The 20,175-nt window shown below is 41.9% G+C and overlaps 1 protein-coding gene across 1 annotated transcript in view; it reads right to left on the reverse strand.

Annotated features, from left to right (window-relative positions):
- TBC1D32 (TBC1 domain family member 32) overlaps positions 1–20,175 on the reverse strand; it is a 484,474-nt gene that overhangs the window by 319,366 nt on the left and 144,933 nt on the right. Inside the window, exons 14-15 of the mRNA XM_088481005.1 lie at positions 17,911–18,003; positions 1,164–1,306 (exon numbers count right to left, since the gene is read on the reverse strand). Of these exons, the coding sequence (XP_088337131.1) occupies positions 1,164–1,306; positions 17,911–18,003 (236 nt within the window). The remainder of the gene's footprint in view (positions 1–1,163; positions 1,307–17,910; positions 18,004–20,175) is intronic.

The following is a 20,175-nucleotide window of genomic DNA, read 5'->3' on the forward strand; positions in this document are numbered from 1 at the left end:
ATGCGACTGAGTCTGTAAAATCATCACAATGGAACGTGGTGTGGAAAACAGCCGCTGATACTGTAACATAGCATTTCGAATGGTGATCTACAAATTACTGGTCCACTGTATCATTATTATGCTCTAGGAGCATAGTAGGATTTCATTTTTCTCCTGCTGAACTCTTCTTTAACATTTTAAGGTATAGCACTCTATTTTCCTGGGACTACGCATTCATCAGTTGTGCTTTTAGTGTTTTATTTTAGGCTGTTGTAACTTGTTGACTAAAAATTGATAGTCGGTCATACTATGTTATTCTGCACCGCTAACAAATTTAAAGGCTCATTGGTAGCCTGATCAGCTATATTAACGGATGATCACTCCGGGGAGTTTATTTTATTTATTTTTTTTATTTGTGCTTACTTTAATGTTTATGTGATTATTGTATTCATTAAAATGTATATATTTACATTGTCAAATGGTTTCCTATGTGCAACACCAGCACCTAGCTGTTTTCTTTACATGTGGAGTGTTACAGTATTTTCATTAAATGAGGCCAACTTTAAGGTATGAGTGACTGGAAATACCTATGATACTATATAATTTTGTGCTTTGCTTGTCAAATATTATACATTTATGCTTTTTGTAGAGTACAAGTAACTGCATACATAGTCATTAATCATAATTTCAAAGGACTCATGCCTTCAAAGTCAGCATGATACCTTGCCCTTTCCAAGCACAGTGGTGGATGTCAGCAGTAAAGCAGAGCGCAGGTACATAAACCACTTCACAGTGGGGATCAGCTCTGCATGTTACACGTGCTATAAAAAGGGATTCAGGTCTGTCACAGTGAAACAATTTCCCTTCAACACCAAGGCACTGTTACAAGGGTTTAAATAAGAATAAATGCAACATGTTACATTAACCAACAGATGCTTGATGGCTACACCAATAGGGGTTATAGTATTAGTAATAAAGAAAAGAGAGAGTAAAATGGTCATTAGTATAGTATTCAATAAGTTTCATATACTATAAATAAAAAACACTTATTTTATCTGCAGTTTATCAGGAACTCCAAATTGCATTTAATTTACAACCTTATTGCAGTCATAGAAACTGATTCATTAACCATAATGTTCGTATCTACAGTAGTTGGAACATAAATGCATTAAAACATTACTGACCTTCTTTCCTTTCAGCAATTTTTGTATTGGAGAAATTAGTGTCGCTATAACAGCCCCAGTGTACAAACATTCACTGGCACATTCTTTGCGGTCACAAAGCATTCGGAGGACCTCCATAGCCAAACTCGCTGGAGCAAGACTGTCTACGAATAAAATATTGGGAAAACATTATAATAGAGAAATGTTTTAGGGGCATCTGTGTACTATGGGGCTGATTCAGCTTTGGTCACAAGTTAGTTATCGCAGATGTTAACCTGGTAGTAGCTGCGATAGCTCTATTATGGTAATGCAGCAGCAGGCGTTGCGCCTCCTGCATGCATTACTGATCTGAACTGCGTTGTGCAATGCAGCATGAGATAATCTGTGTGACCATCGGCCGGCTGAGTGACCCATGGGGTCATATCAGCCGGCCACTGCAGATGAGAAAAAGAGGCCAGGAAATCTCAATCAGCCAGCGGAGATCCTGGCCTCTTCCCTCACACCCAACGACTGTGACACGTCTCTGTTTTGGGAAACGGAGGCCATCGATTCACCCTCCTTGCCCATAAACAGTCTGCGTGCAGGATCGCAGACCCGTTCTGCACATGCGCACAATGAGGAATCTGTGTTAGGATTCACAAATGCATACAAAGCTGAATCAGTCCCTATATAATGTGTCAAACGCAAATGTTTGTAAATAATTAAATACACTTTCTTAGCATCCCAAAGGATGGATACTCGCATAGCAACTGTAAATAAAATGTGAATATTGAGGAAAAAAATGTAAGAAATTGTACAGCTACATTTACAACACTATGATGTTTAATAACGTCTGTAAGGGGGATTAGCTGATTATAGTGTTCCTTGTTGAATGTAGTCTAGTTGCATCAAGGTAACAACAAGACCTTTAAAAAAGCTTTAAAAGGTGCAAACCATGTAAGCACATCTGAGTGGACATTCCTGGTTTAGTGAAAGAGGCATAGCTTTGCTACTCACATAAAAAAACTTGATTTTAAATGTTCTCAGTGGTAGAAGAGATCTACCATCAGTTTCTACTTTGAACAAACTCCAACCCAGAAAAGATAAGCAGAGGGGAATTCACAATGAAGCTATCAAATGGAGATGGCAAATGAACAGTATATTCACAGTTGTGTATTTACTTGTACTGTGTTGGGCTCAAAAGTGAGTACGGCAGAAAAAACATGGATTGGAGCCAATATAATTTTCAGTTGCAGTAGAAAATATACACTAAGTAGATTTACTTGAAATTAGAAAAATGTTCACAGGTGTGAGGTTGGGAAAAGATGCATACCTTGTGTATTGATTGAGCATAAGCATAGAAGTATTTATTGAAAAATAAATGCATGGGCACAACCTAAATTGATAAATTATTACTGTTAGTTATTACTGTTAATTTAATTTCAATGGAAATACTCCATGGCCGTTAATGGGTTAACTCCTTAGTTAGAAGGTATATAGTGTAACTCCACCTTGGCTTAAGAATCTTCCCAAGGTGTCCTCGAAAACAGTAAAAAGAAAACACTGGTGGAACAATTTGGATGCCTTATAGTATTTCAAGCATATAAAATGTACCTATTTCCTTTTTAACTCCATGACAGCTATACATATGGGATATACTTAATCAAACTTAAAGCAGAGAGAGGGTTAAAAGTAATAAAGTGCAAATAAATGTAAACTAAAATTCTAATGAGTAACTGTTTAAGGAAATTTCTTGCCAAACTAAAAATCATCAAATCATCCAGTTGATACTGTCTGATAACAATATGAAGAAATTACCTCCTTGGTGCCTTGCATGAAAGGTCTCCTGAAGCAGGAGCCCTGCATGCCCAGAAATTTGTCACAACCCTTGCAGAATGTGCCTATAGTATACATTTACTTTTAGATTGTAAGCTCTCAGGAGCAGGGCCCTCTTCGCTCATGTATAACTTCATCTCTTCACCACTGCCTACAAAGGCAACCAGGGCCGGATTAATAATGGGACGGGTGGAGCTGCAGCTCCAGGCCCACCCCTGGAAATAGGCCCACAGTATCTGCTGGCAGTGTTGACAGGAATTTTTATTTTTCCCGCCAGGTGCTATGTGGTGTCCATGGCCCCACCCACTGAGACTCCGCTGTGCCACTGTCGCTATCCCCATCCTCTCCAGTCGTCCCACTTGGGAGATGTAGGCATAAATACCGTGTCGTGCGTGCAGTTGCTACTGCTTACTGGGTCCGCACTGCCTCCAAGCCTGTCTTCCCCTCTGCACCCTGTCACGTCATCAAACAGAATACAACTGCCTGGGTCTTGTGGGAGGAACTGTGTGAGAGCCACCTCCCAGCGATCTCTACCCACTGCCCAGAACCGGTTTATCAGCAGCAGGGCCCCACAGTAAGTGACAGGCTGGGCACTTACTGCTTTTGATGTTGGCTGTAGCACCGGTGGCGTAAATCATAATTACAGTTGTTTCAAACTTCGCTGGTCGCTGAATTTCATTACCTTTGCCTGCCATCCTGACTGTGGTTCTGACTGTAGGAGCACAATGGCTGTGGATTGAACCCAGCAGTAATATTATAATATAATGTTGAAGATATTATCATGCCTATGGAATCAACTCCAGCAACTTGCTAAAGGCACCAAGAAATCTCTATATATGCAGGAACTTTCATGTCTGTCTATCTATCTATATGATTGACTGGTGCTTTATCTCTCACAATTTTATCTCTCTCCAAGCTTTATTAAATCTCTCCCTTATTGCTAGATTTGGTGTTAGCGATACAGTGACAGACAGCTGTAAAGTAATCGTACTGCTGTTTTATAAATACTGAATGGAGGGCTAAAGGGGTTATGTCTCATTGGGAAATGGAGCCTAGAGTCAGAGCGAGACTGAGCACTGCAGAAATCCTTGTGGCAGACGGGCCCGGCCTTGGTGGGTACCAAGGATCTTGCTAGCGCTTCACTATATGATTGATTTATTATAATATTATTACATTTAGAAATGCTGACTTTTGAGGCAGAATTTATAATTAATGGGGTTATTCAGTTTAAAAAAAGTCTGGCTTTATGCTTGCATTAATAATGATAGGGAGCAGTAAGCACACCCCCATGTCACTGTGGCCGAACACTGCAGAGAGATAAAAGCTATGGGGGGAAGGGGTCCTTTAAAATTTTCCCGTGGGGCCCACAAAGTTCTAGTTACGTCCCTGGTCCAGGGCATATTACAGATGTTGCCGCAGCGCAGTAAAAGGCTTCACAAGCTCTCCATGCGCAATATATGGTCTCAGCGCCCCCCTCAGCACCTAAAGGGACAGAGTAGTTGAGCAGCCTGAAGTCTGTGAAGTCGGCCCGGGCCTCCTTATGACCCTGTCCACTAGAGTGTCAATACACACACTAGTAAAGAGACCTTGGTCACCTCTGTCTGCCTCCTGCACTGCCCCATCCCATTTATGTGCTACCCACACCCCGCAGCCCAGGCCACACCCCCACAGCATTGGTCATGCCTTCCACATCACCATCACTAGTTGAACCCATGTGGCGTTGGCCACACCTCCAGCAGCACACAATAGGCCCTTCATAAATTTCAGCTCCAGGCCCATGTGCACCTTAATTTGGTACATCTTTTGACAACTGTTATTAATTATGATAATATTTTTGATTTTATTTTATTATATATTATTATTTTTTTTAAATACAGTTCTACAACACTTTTCATAGTTGCTCTGCAGATCTTAATGGGGAAGGGAGAGGATGGGGAGTTGAGTTTTCTGGCTAATATGATGTTTAATTAAAAGTATCACAATACTTTTGAGGGAGGTCAGTGGCATAAACAGTGATTAATCCTTAATTGAGGTGATCACTGATACACTGTAACATTAAAAAACAATGTAACCAGTGAAATTGGGTTCGTACAAAGCCCTATATACAGTAGCCAAGATTAATAAGGAAACCCTGCCATAAGAATAATAATAATCTGATGTGAATGTAATAGGTGTAAATAAGAAGTGACATCACATTTCCCTTAGGTCAGTCATACAAAAGACACCAGGGGCCTCAAACCAGAAATAACCAGTCTTGGCCTGCCTGTTGGAGTCTGTGAGGTCATGCTGTGATGTCATAATTGTAACTGCCTATATCAGATCTTTGCTGTTGCTGCCTCTCTCATACACTACCAGTTCACTGACACTGCACCACACACGTGCAGGAGTTACTCCATAAGGTTAGTGACTGGACAACGATAAGGGCAGCTTAGTTCCATGCGTGGGCAGACAGCATGACTACTGTAACATGACTTATCACCTTGGAGACAGGGCAGTATTGAATAAAAACAGGACCTCACACCTAGTGGGACAGTGGCCCTGATTCAGAGCCGGACGCTCTGACAGAGCGCTCGCTCTGAATCAGGGCCGTCCATCTTGATTTTTAGAGTGGCCTCCTGGCCAAGACCATCGCGACCATCGGGCTTGCGATGAGACCCTTGTGGTAGGGTCTCGTTGCCGCAAGCCCTAGAGTGCTTTCGGCTCAAACAGAGCCAAAAGCACTCTCACTTGTGATGTCAGTGGGCCAACCCCAGATGGTAGGCGTTCCCATGCAAACGCCTCCGTCTGGGCAGCCACGCCCCCGGCACGCCCACCAAAGGGGGCATACTGTCACTCAACATCGACAGCACGCCCCCTTTGGTACGAGACCCAGAGTGATGGTTTGCCCGTCGCTATCCGGGTCTCGCACATGCGCACGACAGAGCCGGCTCCGTCGTGCACATGCGCATGGAGCCACCATCGACCCGCTTGCGAGCGCTCACCCCTCGCGAGCAGGTCTGAATCAGGCCCAGTGTCATTACAGCCCAAAGCGGCTGTATCCTGGGTGGGCACAGTCTGGATGGGACTATACTGTTCCTAATTAATTCCTTTACACTCTGCCTCCTAAGCCCGGTATGCCAGTATTGAGGCCTGTTCCATTGTTATTAATGTGCAGAGGTGTGAGAGAATTAGAGCATACTGTGCTTTAGTTATTTGTTTTTATCGAATACTGTCATTAGTAAATGTTACATCTAGATCATAGTTTGGGCTCCATGTAAGTGTGGTACAAAATGGCAGTGGCATATTTTGATTTGTGTTACATACGAATATGCCGCTGGTATTTACCATCACTTACCTGTCCAGCGAGGTCTAGCGGTGTCCTCCTCCTCTGCTGCATCCTCTGCTGTGTTGCTGGCAGCCTAACGCTGCCGGCGATGGGTCAATGACTGATGTACATACATGATGACCGTCTGTGTATGCGCATAGAACTCAAACCCTGTGGGGACTTTAGAAACAGCGTTAGAGCTGTTTGCTGAATATAGCATTGCAGTCATCACCCCTTTTAGCACCAGAAATGAGTACTAAAGGGGTCATGACTCTTTATTACATGGAGCTCTAAATACTAAGGGGGTGCTAGGGTATTTTCTTCCCATCCTTCTCTTCCCCTACTCTGTCTAGTCTCTCCCACTCCCATGCCCACTTCCCCTGTCTGTCACTCTCTTTGCTATCTCTCACCGTTGACATGCGATCGCCATTGACCCGCAAATGCGTTTATCACTGGCCGGGTAATAGATCAAAGTAACAGATTGAGGTGACAGAAGGGATGACATGTTATGCATGGTTAGTGGTGGGTGGGTGATTTGGGCAAACTCTGCATGCCTAGTGGGACAGGCAGTCCTGGGTCCCCAGAGGTTTCCTCCAAATGGGGTTTTTCCTCTCCTGAGTGCTGAAGGATGATTCTTTGTGAGTCATGAGGTGTCTGCCATCTTGTTCCTCTTATAGGACAAGAGTGTAAAGGTGCATATACACTACACGATAAAATTGAGTGATTGAATGATTACGACATCGTTATCATTCAATCATTCATTAACATCATGCAGTAAATATGCCGGCAATGACCAGAGATGCTCGCTCCCACTGGTCATTGTCAGTATCTGTCATGGACAGGTAATGCATGTTCCGGGATGAGGGAGGGTGCCTGCACTGAATGACATATCGTCCAGTGTGGGCACATTATCCGCTGCACAGGATGATGAACCATTGAACGATTACAATGTTGTAATCGTACAGTCATTCTACACTCGTGTAGTGGATATGCACCTTAGGAATTCCGAATCAATATTGGTCCAGAATTCTCTATTTTATAATGCAGAATACTGAAAATAAAAAAAGTTAACATTTTACTTTAAATAAAAGCTTAAATGATTTTTTAAAATATATTTTGCTTGAAGTTGTTTTTATTTTTATCAATAAATGCTCTCACAACGTTGACGCTGAAGTGAGGCCTGGCGAGATAAATGAGAGCAGAGTTGGTAATGGAAGTAATATGGTTGTGGGAAGGCTGAGAGGATGAAAGCTCAGCTTAGATAAAGTACATGTAAAGCACTGTGCCCTCAGCACCTCAGCCTGCCCTGCCGCTGTGTCAGTGACTCACCCCACTATGGGGTGGTGCCCTTGTGTGGGCACTGAAGCAAACATTAGGTAGCAAAAATGTCTCCAACAGTGCAGAGTGGGCATGCAGATGTGGCCTGTATGCAACTTTCCCCCACACCGTGGGACACTGCGGCCCGCGGGTGGGACGGCGGGAAAGCCCAGAAAAATGGGACTGTCCCACCCAAAGTTGAGAGGTATGTGTGTGTGCATATATATATATATATATATATATATATATATACACACACACACATATGTATATATAATGTAAGCTTACTCATGTTTTTTAAATACTGAACAGAGAACACCCTAAACACCCTTTAACGAGTACTGAAGGGTTTATGTCTCATTGGGAAATAGAGCCCAGACTGAGCACTGCAGAAATCCTTGTGACAGATGGGCCTTGGCGGGTACTAAGGATCAGGGCTACCGTTTCCCTATTCCCTGCGTGATGTATTATAATATTATCACCTTTAGAAATACTGAGTTTTGGGGCACAATTTATAATTGTAATAAACTATATATACAGTGTATATATATATATATATATATATATATATATATATATATATATATATAACTAATGGGGTTATTCAGTTTCAAACAAGTCAGCTGTATGCTTGCATTAATGATGAAAGGCAGCAGCAGGGATACCCCTATATCACTGCTGGGGGGAAGGGGTCCTTTAAAATTTTGCCATGGGGCCCACAAAGTTTTAGTTACATCCCTGGTCCAGGACATGATACAGAGGTCACAACAGTGCAGTCAAAGGATTCACAAGCTCTCCATGCACAACATATGGTCTCAGCGTCCCCTCAGCACCTAAAGGGATAGAGTAGCTGAACAGCCTAAAGTCTGTGAAGTCGGCCCGGACCTCCTTATGACCCTGTCCACTGGTGTGTCAATAAGCACACTAGTAAAGAGACCTGGGTCATCTCGGTCTGCCTCCCTCACTGCCCCATCCCATTTATGTGCTACCCACACACCGCAGCCCAGACCACACCTCCACAGCATTGGTCGTGTCTACCACATCACTAGTCGTACCCCTGCGGTGCTAGTCACACCCCCTCCGGCGGCACAAAATGGGCCCTTCATCAGTTTCAGCTCCAGGCCCGTGTGCACCTTAATCTGGTACTTATGGCAACTATCCCTTGGGTTCTGCTGTCCTGCTGCTTATTTGGGTATTATGACTGCTGTTGCAGCAATGTTTATAAACCATGTCCATATCCTAAAATGTTCTCTACTAGAAGTCACTTTTTTTTCTTGTTTTGTTCATACGGTCTCTGTTTATGTACTTTGTAAGGCTCTGCGGAGCCCTTGTGGCACCATATAATAATAATAATAATAATAATAATAATAATAATAATAATAATCGTATCTTGGACCTAATTTCCTCCCCTTGTAAGCCAGAACAATAACATGTTTAAAACATCTTGCCTAGGTGTGTTTGGATGCAGCACATTCTTGACAAAGTATTGCACAAAGGGACAAATGTTTATCTGTTATCCTGAATTCTATGGGGTAAAATTACTAAAGTGAGAGTTTCTAGAATTGGAGATGTTGCCCATAGCAACCAATCAGATTCTAGCTATTATCTTCTAGAAGGTGCTAGTCAAATGGTAGGTAGAATCTGATTGGTTGCTGTCGGCAACATCTCCACTTCAAAAAACTCTCACTTTAGTAAATTTACTCCTACAACTCTATATGGGTATGCAGAAAATGCACTAATAACATCCATGGTATGCAATTGTTCTTTTTTTGTCAGTGGTAGTTTGCAGACAGAGAGAAGGAAATATGATTTCCTGATTGATATGGAAAGTAGAAACTATCTTAGGTAGAAAACTAAGATTAGTTCATAACACCACTTTGTCCATCCATACATATGTTCAATAAAGTCTCCTTACACCACAGAACATGTAAAGATGTTTCTACATTTTACCTATTCTGCAAATAGGCCTATTTATAACGCCACAGACTTTGCTACTTAGCCACACACAAACACTAATTGTACTGTAAATACCTGGTACATTATAAGTGAAGTAAGATGCAACAGTGAGGAAAAGTAGCAAGAAAAAATAGCAAAACTGAGGAAAAAGTACACAGGGCAGATTTGATACGAGCGACTCATGCCATGCATTATTTTTAATCTGCGGTTAAATGCCAATTCCTTTGTGAACTAATTTGCAAGATTACGGCAGCAGTAGAATAATAAAGGAAACAGTAGCAAGAAAAAGTAGCAAAGTTGAGGAAAAAGTACATAAGGCAGGCATGATAGAAATAGACCTCACCATGCATAATTATGCTTAATCTGCAACTTTATGCCAATTCCTTTGTGACAAAAGACCTTACTATTGTACAATATTTGTGAATGAAGATGAAAGATTGAGGGAAAAAACTAGCAGAAAAATAAAGCAAGGTTGATGAAAAAGTAGCAAAGTCGGGGAAAAAGTACACATGGCATGTTCCAGAGGCGTCTTTAGAGAGGAGGGGGACCGTGTGCCTTCCCCATCCGGGGTCCCCCCTTCTCTTCCTGGAGGCCGGCAGCCAGCAACCGACGGACGCGACTGGCCGGCCACTGTAGCATTAGTAGACTCTGGGCACTAGAGTGTGTCCGGAGTGTACTGCGCAAGCGCAAAATACCAGAAAAATGGCCACCGCGGCCATTTTTCCTTTTTTTGTACAGCGCTGACACCCGGCATGGGACCTCGGAGAAGTAAGTTTTAAATAATATAGGTGCAGGGTGTGCGGTGCGGTCTCCACCCTGGACCTGGAGGCCCATATGCACTGCACACCCTGCACCCATTATAGATATGCCCCTGGCATGTCCAATACATGTGACCCCCACCCCTTTAGTGCAACATTCTGCTTAATCTGTGAGTTTATCATTGTGATAAAGAAAAACTAAGTATGGTATACCATTTGCAAACTAAGATCCAAAATTGTGGACAAAGAAACACAATACAGGAAAAAGTAGTAAAATTTAGTGAAAAAAACAGCACTGAAATTATGCCAGGTTTCTCGTGCCACATGGCAGAAAAAATATGTGTATAAGCAGTGGCAAACGCAGGATTTTTAGCGGGGGTTTACAAATGCTTGATTTTAGAGTGAGTGTGGCCAGTCCATGAAGAGGGTAGAATTAGCACTTAACCAGCATTAATATGCGTCATACAAAGTATATTGTGTCTCATAATTCCAGCATATAGAGGACCAGCAATCACAGTAAGCCATTAAATGCGGCAATAGGGCCATCCTGCCTGAGCTGAATGATTTTATTTTAGATGTGGGCACCATTCCAGAGCATTGGAGCAAGTCTGGGGGAGCAGAAGAATAACCTAGCACTGCCCTGGACATATATGTACATATTGAGCCCTATAGCAGCACGTCCCCAACAGTGAATGTTTTAGAGATCTCCTAGTTGGTGCACAGGTTATTTATTACTGACTGATACATGTTAAAAGAATCACAGGTGGTGTTAATTATTTCATTTGTGATACTGTGAAGAACATAAAGCACTAGTAAAATTCTATTACATTACTATTTCTATTGTGGTCATTTTGTAGCATTGTCAAATAGTTTAGGCACACACAGCAGAATATAGGTCTTCAATATCCTATACTGTAGGTTCATGGAGGTTGGGGCTGTTTTAGCAATGTCTGCTGAAATCTCCATGAAACCAGGTGGCTTTTCACTGTATTAATGATCCAACCAATTTCCTGTAGGAACTTCAGACCCTGTGCTGTTCTGATTTTAAATGTGCTCCGATTTTCCAGCTGAAACAAGGTCATCCCGATAAGGTCATACCGAACAAGAACAACCAGCACTTTGTCAAAGGTCATTGGAGAAGTAAACAGTCAGAATGGGAGATAGGTGAACTGGAAATGCTGGCCAAACACAAAGAATCTGAGAAATATATGATGATGAGTTACAATAAGAATTTGAAGATATGCATATTGTAGCTCTATTAAGGGAAAGAAGTCTCTATCGCCTGGAGAATAGTCTGTATTGGCTCCATGTGGAATAGTCTTGAAGAAAAATATTGATTGAGCCACTTCAGACCAAGAACTGTTCAAAGACCTTTATGGTTTTATTTTTGTTATCAGAAACCGCTTGGAATAAGACTTATTTTTCCTCCCACAACAAAGTTTATAAACTTTTGTACAATGCTCCAATTCCACTGAAGAGGATGGAACTTGGATTTCATTTAATTAGTCCCTCTGGGTAATGATCTATGAGCCTAATTTAGATTTGGGAATAGAGTAAGAAACACCAAGTAACTCTGCACCTTGATAAAACCATGCTGCACTGCAAATGAAGCAGATTTAAAATGTGCAGAGATATAAAGATTTGGGAAAGTTGTGTCCAAACTGAAATCTAAAATGTAGTATAAAAAAAAAGCTGTCCAGCATTTGTGGGCTACATGCAAAAGCCCCAGTATTTACTCCACATGCAAAAAAAAAAAAAAAAGTATGAATTTGCACCCCTTGCATTGCAACATGGTTTGTCCGGATAGACAGTTACTTGCTCTATCTTACTCTATTCCCAAATCTGAATAAGGCCCTGTATCTTATATACTTGGTTTATGATGTTGCTTTCCCATTGATTTTGAATGGTTTATCTTCCTTATTTCAGAATAGATGTACCATAGGGTCGGGAATCCTTAGTTGGCTGGACTCTGCCCTGGGGAATGGAGGTGTAGGGTTGGCAGGTGGAACTGTTAAATTCCCAGAGGGTATGAGAATGAGCTGGTGGAATTCATCCAGGCGACGTGACACGTCCTGCAGACATAGCATTATCTGCAATTTTGCTTGGATGCCCACTCTTCCATTGAGGGCTTGCAGGAGATCCATTGCAGATGGAGTTTCAGCTATAGTCATGGCCTGGGTATTCTGTGACATTTTAGGGAAAACTCAAAAAGACAAGGAGAGCTATCCAGACATGGAGGGAAGTGTCCAAGCTTGGGCTGATTGAAACATCTCACCAGACTTGCTACACAGTCTAAATCTGGTAAGAGCAGGATTTGAGGGGATGCTGAAAGGCTAACTCAGCCCACACAGCCCCCGCGGTGGCATGGGAGCGCGGAAGCTTGTGGGGTGTGGTGGCTTGGGGGCTGCAGATTCCTTGCGGACTAGCCGTCTGAATGGAAACCACCGGAAACTGTCCTCCAAAAATGGCCACCGCCTAGGAGTAGATAGATGCTAGAAGTCCTACTGGACCCTGGCAATGAGCGTAAAACCGCTGACAATGAGAATGAAACCCCTGGCAATGAGCATGGAACACCTGGCAACAAGAATGAAACCCCTGGCAATAAGAATGGAACCCCTGGCAATGAGCGTGAAACCCCTGGCAACGAGCTTGAAACCCCTGACAATGAGCGTGAAACCCCTGACAATGAGCATGAAACCCAGAGCATGAGACCCCTGGCAACAAACATGAGACCCCTGGTAACGAGCATGAGACCCCTGTCAATGAGCATGAGACCCCTGGCAATGAACATGAGACCCCTGGCAAAGAACATGAGACCCCTGGCAACGAGCATGAGACCCCTGGCAATGAGCATGAGACCCCTGGCAACTAGCATGAAACCCCTGGCAACTAGTATGAAACCCTTGGGAACGAGCATAAAACCCCTGGTAATGAGCATAAAACCTCTGACAATGAGCAGGTAATTTAAAAGTTTTTAGCAGCCTTACTGTGGGGCATAAAATGGTGTCAGGGGCAAATATGTAAGTAGCACTTTGGTAATAGGCATTACAGTGTCTGGCATAATGTGTAATGGGTATTATGGTGTGTGGAATAATGTAAGTCACTATAACAGGGATGTCTGACTAGTGCACTGCCTTATGGAGGAGCAATGACAAAATCCAGGTACGGGAAGGGAGGGGGCGCATAATTACTGCCTTGCCCCGGGTGACAGATATCCTAGTTTTGGCCCTGGTAAGAATCACATGAGAATGTAGCAGCTGAAATACTCTTTAACATACTGTTGTCTTCTTTATCTATGTGAGTGTAATTATTAAATGTTTATACCTTTTTTAAATATACTGGTTATGTTGCACTAGAGTGTTCCTATTTACCTTTGCATTTATTGTATAATACGCTGTGAAGCCTTGGGATTTTGCTTCTACGGAGGAACACACCAAAAGGGGTATAGCTTTAATACTCCGAGAGGTGGTAGTTTGATAGTGTGCAATACTGTAAATGGATATGTTGGCCCTGTTAGTACAACGTGTAGCATGCAATAAGAGTGGGGAGGACCCAGGTTATGGCCTAGTGTAGTTGGTTCCCACTGTGAAAGCTGGAATTAGCACCAACAGAAATTAGGTATCAGGTATGGATGTGCTGTTGTCGGGGAGTCTGAACACCGGAGTTGAAACAACACTGGAAGCAAACTATACTGAAAAGTATAGTTCTGAAGCAGGAGCCTCTATGAAAACACAATTGATACTCAGAAACTGGAGAAATTAATTAAGCAGGCTTTTATAGTGGTTGGCTGATAGTTAATTTCCTGCATGAATTATCAGTGCTGGAGGTTAGTGGTACCACCTGAGAGAGGTGTTGTGTTATCTCTAGCCTGAGCCCAGCTGGGTTCTGTTGAGGATTCTGATTGGCAAGACCAGCAATCAATGACCTGCTCAGTGTTTGGAAGCAGGCCAGTAATTTCCATGACTCCTGGTACTGACATATGCCATGCATTGATGGGGGGGAAATCGGAGGATTAAACAAAATATTAATTGAAAGGTGTTAATCAAACCTTTAAAAGAATAAGGGTAGATTAACCAGTGGGTGGCTAAAACTAAGTTTGGTGGATGCTTTTCCCCTGAAAAAGGATGCTTTGACACATTTTGTCTAAATGTGATTCACCACATCAGGGTAGACTTGTTTTTTTCTTAAAAAATCGCAATTGCGATCCTTGCAGTTATGGTAATGTAGCAGAAGGCATCACACCTCCTGTGCATTACTTAACCAAGCTGTGTTGACCAACGCAGCATCGGTTAATCTGCGTACCGTCGGCCAGCTGCGGTGACCCATGGAGTCCCAAAGCCGGCCGCCACAGTTTAGGGGAAGAGGCCAGGAAATCTCCGTCAGTCGGGCTCGCAGACCTGTTCTGCACATGCGCAGAACGGGTCTGGCGTCTGCGCAGATTCCTAAACATCGGGAATATGCATTCAACAGTGCACTGCTGAGTCAGGCCCTCAGTCTGTTATATCCAGTTCCGAGATCTGTTAAACAAGTCTATCATCTTTCACACCAGTCTGGTTTTTCCACTGAGACTTGTTCTTACAGCAATCATCGGTTCCAGCCGATACCTTCAACCATCGGTCTCATCTGATTCTTCCAACATCGGACTCTTATCAATTAAGTTCCTTAATTCATCAACATCGGTTCCAAATGATCAAATTAATCAATTCATTAATATAGGACTCATATCAATTAAGTTATTTAATTCTTCAACATTGGTCTCAAACCGATCAAGTTCATCAACGCTTTAACATCGGATTCAAATCCATCAAGTTCTTCAAATTATCAACATCAGTCTCAAAACGATCCAGCTCTCAATCCAGCATCATCGGTCCCAATCCAATTCTGCTCATTCATTCAGTATTATCACCTCCAGTTCTCATTCCAAGCTGCTGTTTAATAAAGACATTCTATTTCTGTCTTCGCCTTCGGGCCCGTATCTCTATCTCCTCACATAATTACACGAGAAAGTCCTGGCTCAAGCCACCCAAGTTCCTTCACACATCTCTGATCAACCCTTCAGCCTCCCACGCCTTTTCCTACCCAAACAAACCTCAGGCGTGACAGTGGACATCTATGGCTGGAGATGCATATTGGTGTAAATTACAAGCTATGTAGAGGAGTGATGTTGACAAGCACGTATAGCGGTGCCCCCCTTGAAATATTTTAATTTCAATTTAAAATAGCTGTAGAAAGAGGACCATATAGACATAAAAAGGGGGCGCTAGTCAGTTAAATGTTTTATTAAGATTAGAAAGATTACAAATTATATAAAATATATACCCTATTTGGGTCAGAAATGCGAGTGCAATTACTTACAAATGACCGTCAGATTATAAATCACAATTACTAAATGTAATACACCTAACATATAACAAATATGGAATTCTATATAACTGAATATTGTAAGCAAACAGTACTTATGCAGTTTCTGTTTTAAAAGGCATGGAGGGTTTTATGCCTCTCTGATGTTTTCACTCCGTGATAATTTAGATATATAATCCTCAATTGCTCATCAGATAGGTGGTTCAACCCTATGATTACACGAAGTAATAAGAGTCATCCATAAGTCATTAGTGAATCTTTTAGTAGTGTGTTCATATAGATTCCAAAGGCACCAAACCTAATATGATTGCAATAATTTGATAACAACAGGTTCTATCCAAAGTGGTAACAGTCACAGAGCAATTAAACAGCTGCCAGAGAGTTACTAACATAAAAAGAATCTGTTGCATTAGGTTAGTAGAGGGAGAGAACTCGGCTTATATCATAGCATGCATGCAAAACACAGCCCTCTTTGCAATGCTCTGTCCATTAGGGCTTACCCTACCCGACCTTTGATACAGCGTGTGACTTCGGAGTGGTTCGTGCTGCTCCTCGAGTGAGCTTGCATGCATATAGTCCACTAAGAATGATGGAGGCTGATTCCCACCTGGGTATGAGCGGTCTCAGGGGTAATGTAATAGCCGGCACCGACAGCAGAGTATACTCTTGCACATAATCCTCTGGACAGTCAGTCAACGCGTTTCACCGCCTTTCCTATAGGCTTCAGGAAATGGATATCACAGAAAGAGGACCAGTCAGAAGCCACAATGTCCATTTTTAATCAAGGCAGTGAGGCGAAACAAGGTGTCCTCTGAATAAAGGCTACATGAGAAGCTCTTTAAATTAGGCTATGAATAGATGCATCGTTTTTGAAAGAACAAAAGCAAGAACTGCTCATCGCCAAGGGCACAAAATGCACCAGTTCTAGAGATACAGGAATGTTATTTCCCAGTGTTTGGATTGGTACATCCTCAACACCAGATCTACATCCTGATAAATAGCCATCTAAGCAGCCTTGCTATTGAAACTTAATTCCATTGACTATAAATCAATCACGTGTGAATGTAAGTGGATTAAAATATCCATGCATTTTACAAATTCATGGGGTATATATATCAATTATCAGGTTTTAGCCTCGATAATTATAATTTCTTATTGCCGCTTATCGTGACAATAAGAAATTAAGTTTCAACCGAAACTAACAAAAAACAGATATGCCCCTCTTCGTCTATCTTCTGTGCATTAAGAGTCATGCTACACAGGGTGCATAACAGTGCCTGTTTTACTGCCCACTTCTACTGCCTTGTATTACAGTGAGAGGGGGGACTATGCCTGCTCCCACCACCTGCCCATTCCGATAGTAACTAGAACCTACCACTCACCTGTCCCTACCGTCAGTCTGGCGTAGAGCAATAAAGTTTTTTTCATTTTGAGAGCCGGCACTCGTGACGTCACGCTGCATTGCAGATCCTCTCTCTTTCAATGGTGCGGCGTGACATCACGTGCGCCGGTTTTTAGACAAGAAAAACTTTATTGCACTGAGCTGGCCCGGCGGTAGGGGCAGGAAGGTGGTAGGAGCGGGTGAGGATCAGCCACAACAGTAGAAGGTAAGTGTGATGGGGATGAGGGGAGGCTAGGGCTGGAGATGAGACATAGCAGGGCTGGAGAGATAGAAGGGGACTGGATACGCTAAGGATATTGCGCAGGGCTGGAGACACAGAAGGGGTGCTGGCTGACATAGAGACAGAAGGGGTGCTGGGGGGAGGAGTGCATGAGGGGCCCATCTATTGTTTTAGTCCCGGGTCCCACAATTTCTGATAGCATTGAAGCCAAAACCTATGGAAGTGCTTTTGCAATAGAAAATGGGGGATCACAGCAGATATCTCCAATATCTGGTGTGGTCTCCCATACATACATTTAGGGGATAAAAATATTTGTACTCCTTGAAAGCAAATGTTTAGGGGAATACCCCGCAATATAAATAGGCCCCTGTATGTGTCTTGATTCACGCTGTTCTTGATGAAGTTCTTGGTAAGACAAGCAAATGTCCCAAAGAACAAGACTATTCATTTGAGAAGCTATTTGTCTATGTAATGCTTTCAGTGGATACTCATTTAGAAATGTGGTATTCAAATACATTAACAAAACAACATTAATTAAAATTGTTAATTTAGTTTTAATAATCAAAAGTCATTAGAGGTGTAAGGACAACAAAGACTACTCTATAGCCTATGTACAAAATGGAAGCAAAACTTACCTGCATATGCTCCAAGAGTCCTCTTCTGACCATTTGGGCAATACAACATAATATGTATAAACAGCACTACCAGGTCAGATAGAGAAACCATTTCTGAAAGATATTTTGAAGTAAAGTCACTATTTGACATTCATTTATTTGTATTTATAAACTGAATAATATACAATTAATAACTAAAGAGTTTATTACTATATTTACAGTGCTCTCTTTTATAGCTTTTTTTATAATAAATGCTGTAATTGTAGAATAATATATACAGTATTCACCGTTTTTCACATTCACATTAATTACATATTTATTTAAAAACTCATGCTGGGACAGGCCAAGTATTGAACCACATCTCTAAGCTATCGCAAGACATAAGCATACAAACTCTCATGCCTAACATACACCTGGTGAAAACACTGTTTTTTGAGTTGTATGCATATTCAGAATCAGATGCAAGTGACTCAACATATAAATGTACAGATGTGTCCTCTTACATCCTTGCTGATCACGCTACAAACGTGCGCACACATCACGCCATGCGATTACTCACAGCTGCACATGCTACGGTACACTATGGCGCGCACTGCGATCGCACCATTCATACCTATGGCATCACAGGTGCAAACGCAGTGCGCGTATCCGCTCGTGGGTGCACGCCTCGTGCAGTGCGATGTTCTGCGTATGCAGCAAAGATGCGAGAGGACATATCTTTAAATACTCCATGTCCTCCTTCTGAAAAATTGGGTGTCAAGTCTCGTCCCGGAGAAACGAGTTAAGGTCTATGGGCTTTGGTCCCTATGCTCCCCTTGTCAGACAGACTTACCCTGACGTGATTAGTTTACTTCTTACCCTCTGGAAATCATCCACATCCCTGCTTAATTTGCCAACGGGAGCTCCCCACGCCACGTCTATCTGGACACAGATGTACAGTGGCCGCTGGTTATCTATGCACTGACACAGACGCAGGGTGTCAGCTCATTCAGTCTGGGAGCCTTCAGAAGAGACTTTGTAACAAGAAGCCGACCAAGGCTGAGGTGAGCAGTAGGACCAGACGGGTATTACACCACGGCCCCCTCAATTATCCTCAACTGCAGCGACATCCAAATCAGCCCTGCTGTGTTGTCTGTGCATCCCACCACTGACGTGTAATCACTCAAGCATCGCTGTACACACCGGATTTGACATTTCTAACACCTCCAACTAGGTGAAATCTTTAACCAACGGGGATTTGCTTATTATTTCCGTATACCACCTGGAAAGACTTATCCCAGAGGGATATCAGTGACATACTGGTGAGACTATTGATTTGATACTGTCAGACTAGTAGCTTTTTTATTTCTTACTATATTGTTATATATTATCAAGTTGATACATTGATATCAATTTGTCTTATTGCACACTGTGTTATAATAAATTGTTTTTATTTGTCTATCAGCGCTACCTTTTCTCTTTCATATTTGCTTTTCATTTTCAGTGGGTTGCAGTTCCCACTTAGTGTAGCAGCTCAAAATTTAGTTCTCATATAGACTGTTTTGTGCACCTGTTCCCATACTTTATACTGATTATCTGTGAATACTGTAGGTTTTTTCAACTACATATTTATACCTATGCTTGCAGCACAAGTCCATTAACTGTAAATAAGGCCCTCTATAAGGGAGAGTGGGGCAAAATGGGGTCCTGGAGTAGCAGCTTTTATCAACACCCTCTTCATGTTATACTAATATATCATACATTACTATTTAGTAAATAAACACATTTTAATTAAATTACTTATTAAAACTATAATTTGCTACTTTAATTGAACAAATAAAATACCTTCAACAAAGTAATAATATATTTTTTTTAATATATATTTTAATCCAATTATGTTACCAAGACAGAAGATTCACAAAAACTATGTTATGGAGGAAGACTTTTAAAAGAAAAAAATATATAGTGGTTAAGGGCTTCACGGGGGGTTTTATGTATTTATTGTTAATCTGGCAGTCAGTGTCATTGAATTGTTGGGTACAATAGGTTTTTTATTCCTATGAGAAAGGGTACTGTACCATCTCATCTACTCATCTAAACTGCTGAAATTGTTGTTGTCCCTTTGTTTTAGTGGGAACCAGCACAGCCTGAATAGCAGTGGTACTGGTTATGGTATTATTTATTTATTAGTTATTTTCTTTTAAACAAAGACCATTATGCAAACCATTACCAGAAACACAAACTTGCACCAGGCTTTTGGAAATGTAAAAGATAAACCTCTTAAAATAAACATCAAAAGATACATTT

Source organism: Taudactylus pleione, unplaced genomic scaffold (genome assembly GCF_031769625.1).
Source record: "Taudactylus pleione unplaced genomic scaffold, aTauple2 ptg000259l, whole genome shotgun sequence".
Lineage (NCBI taxonomy): Eukaryota > Metazoa > Chordata > Amphibia > Anura > Myobatrachidae > Taudactylus > Taudactylus pleione.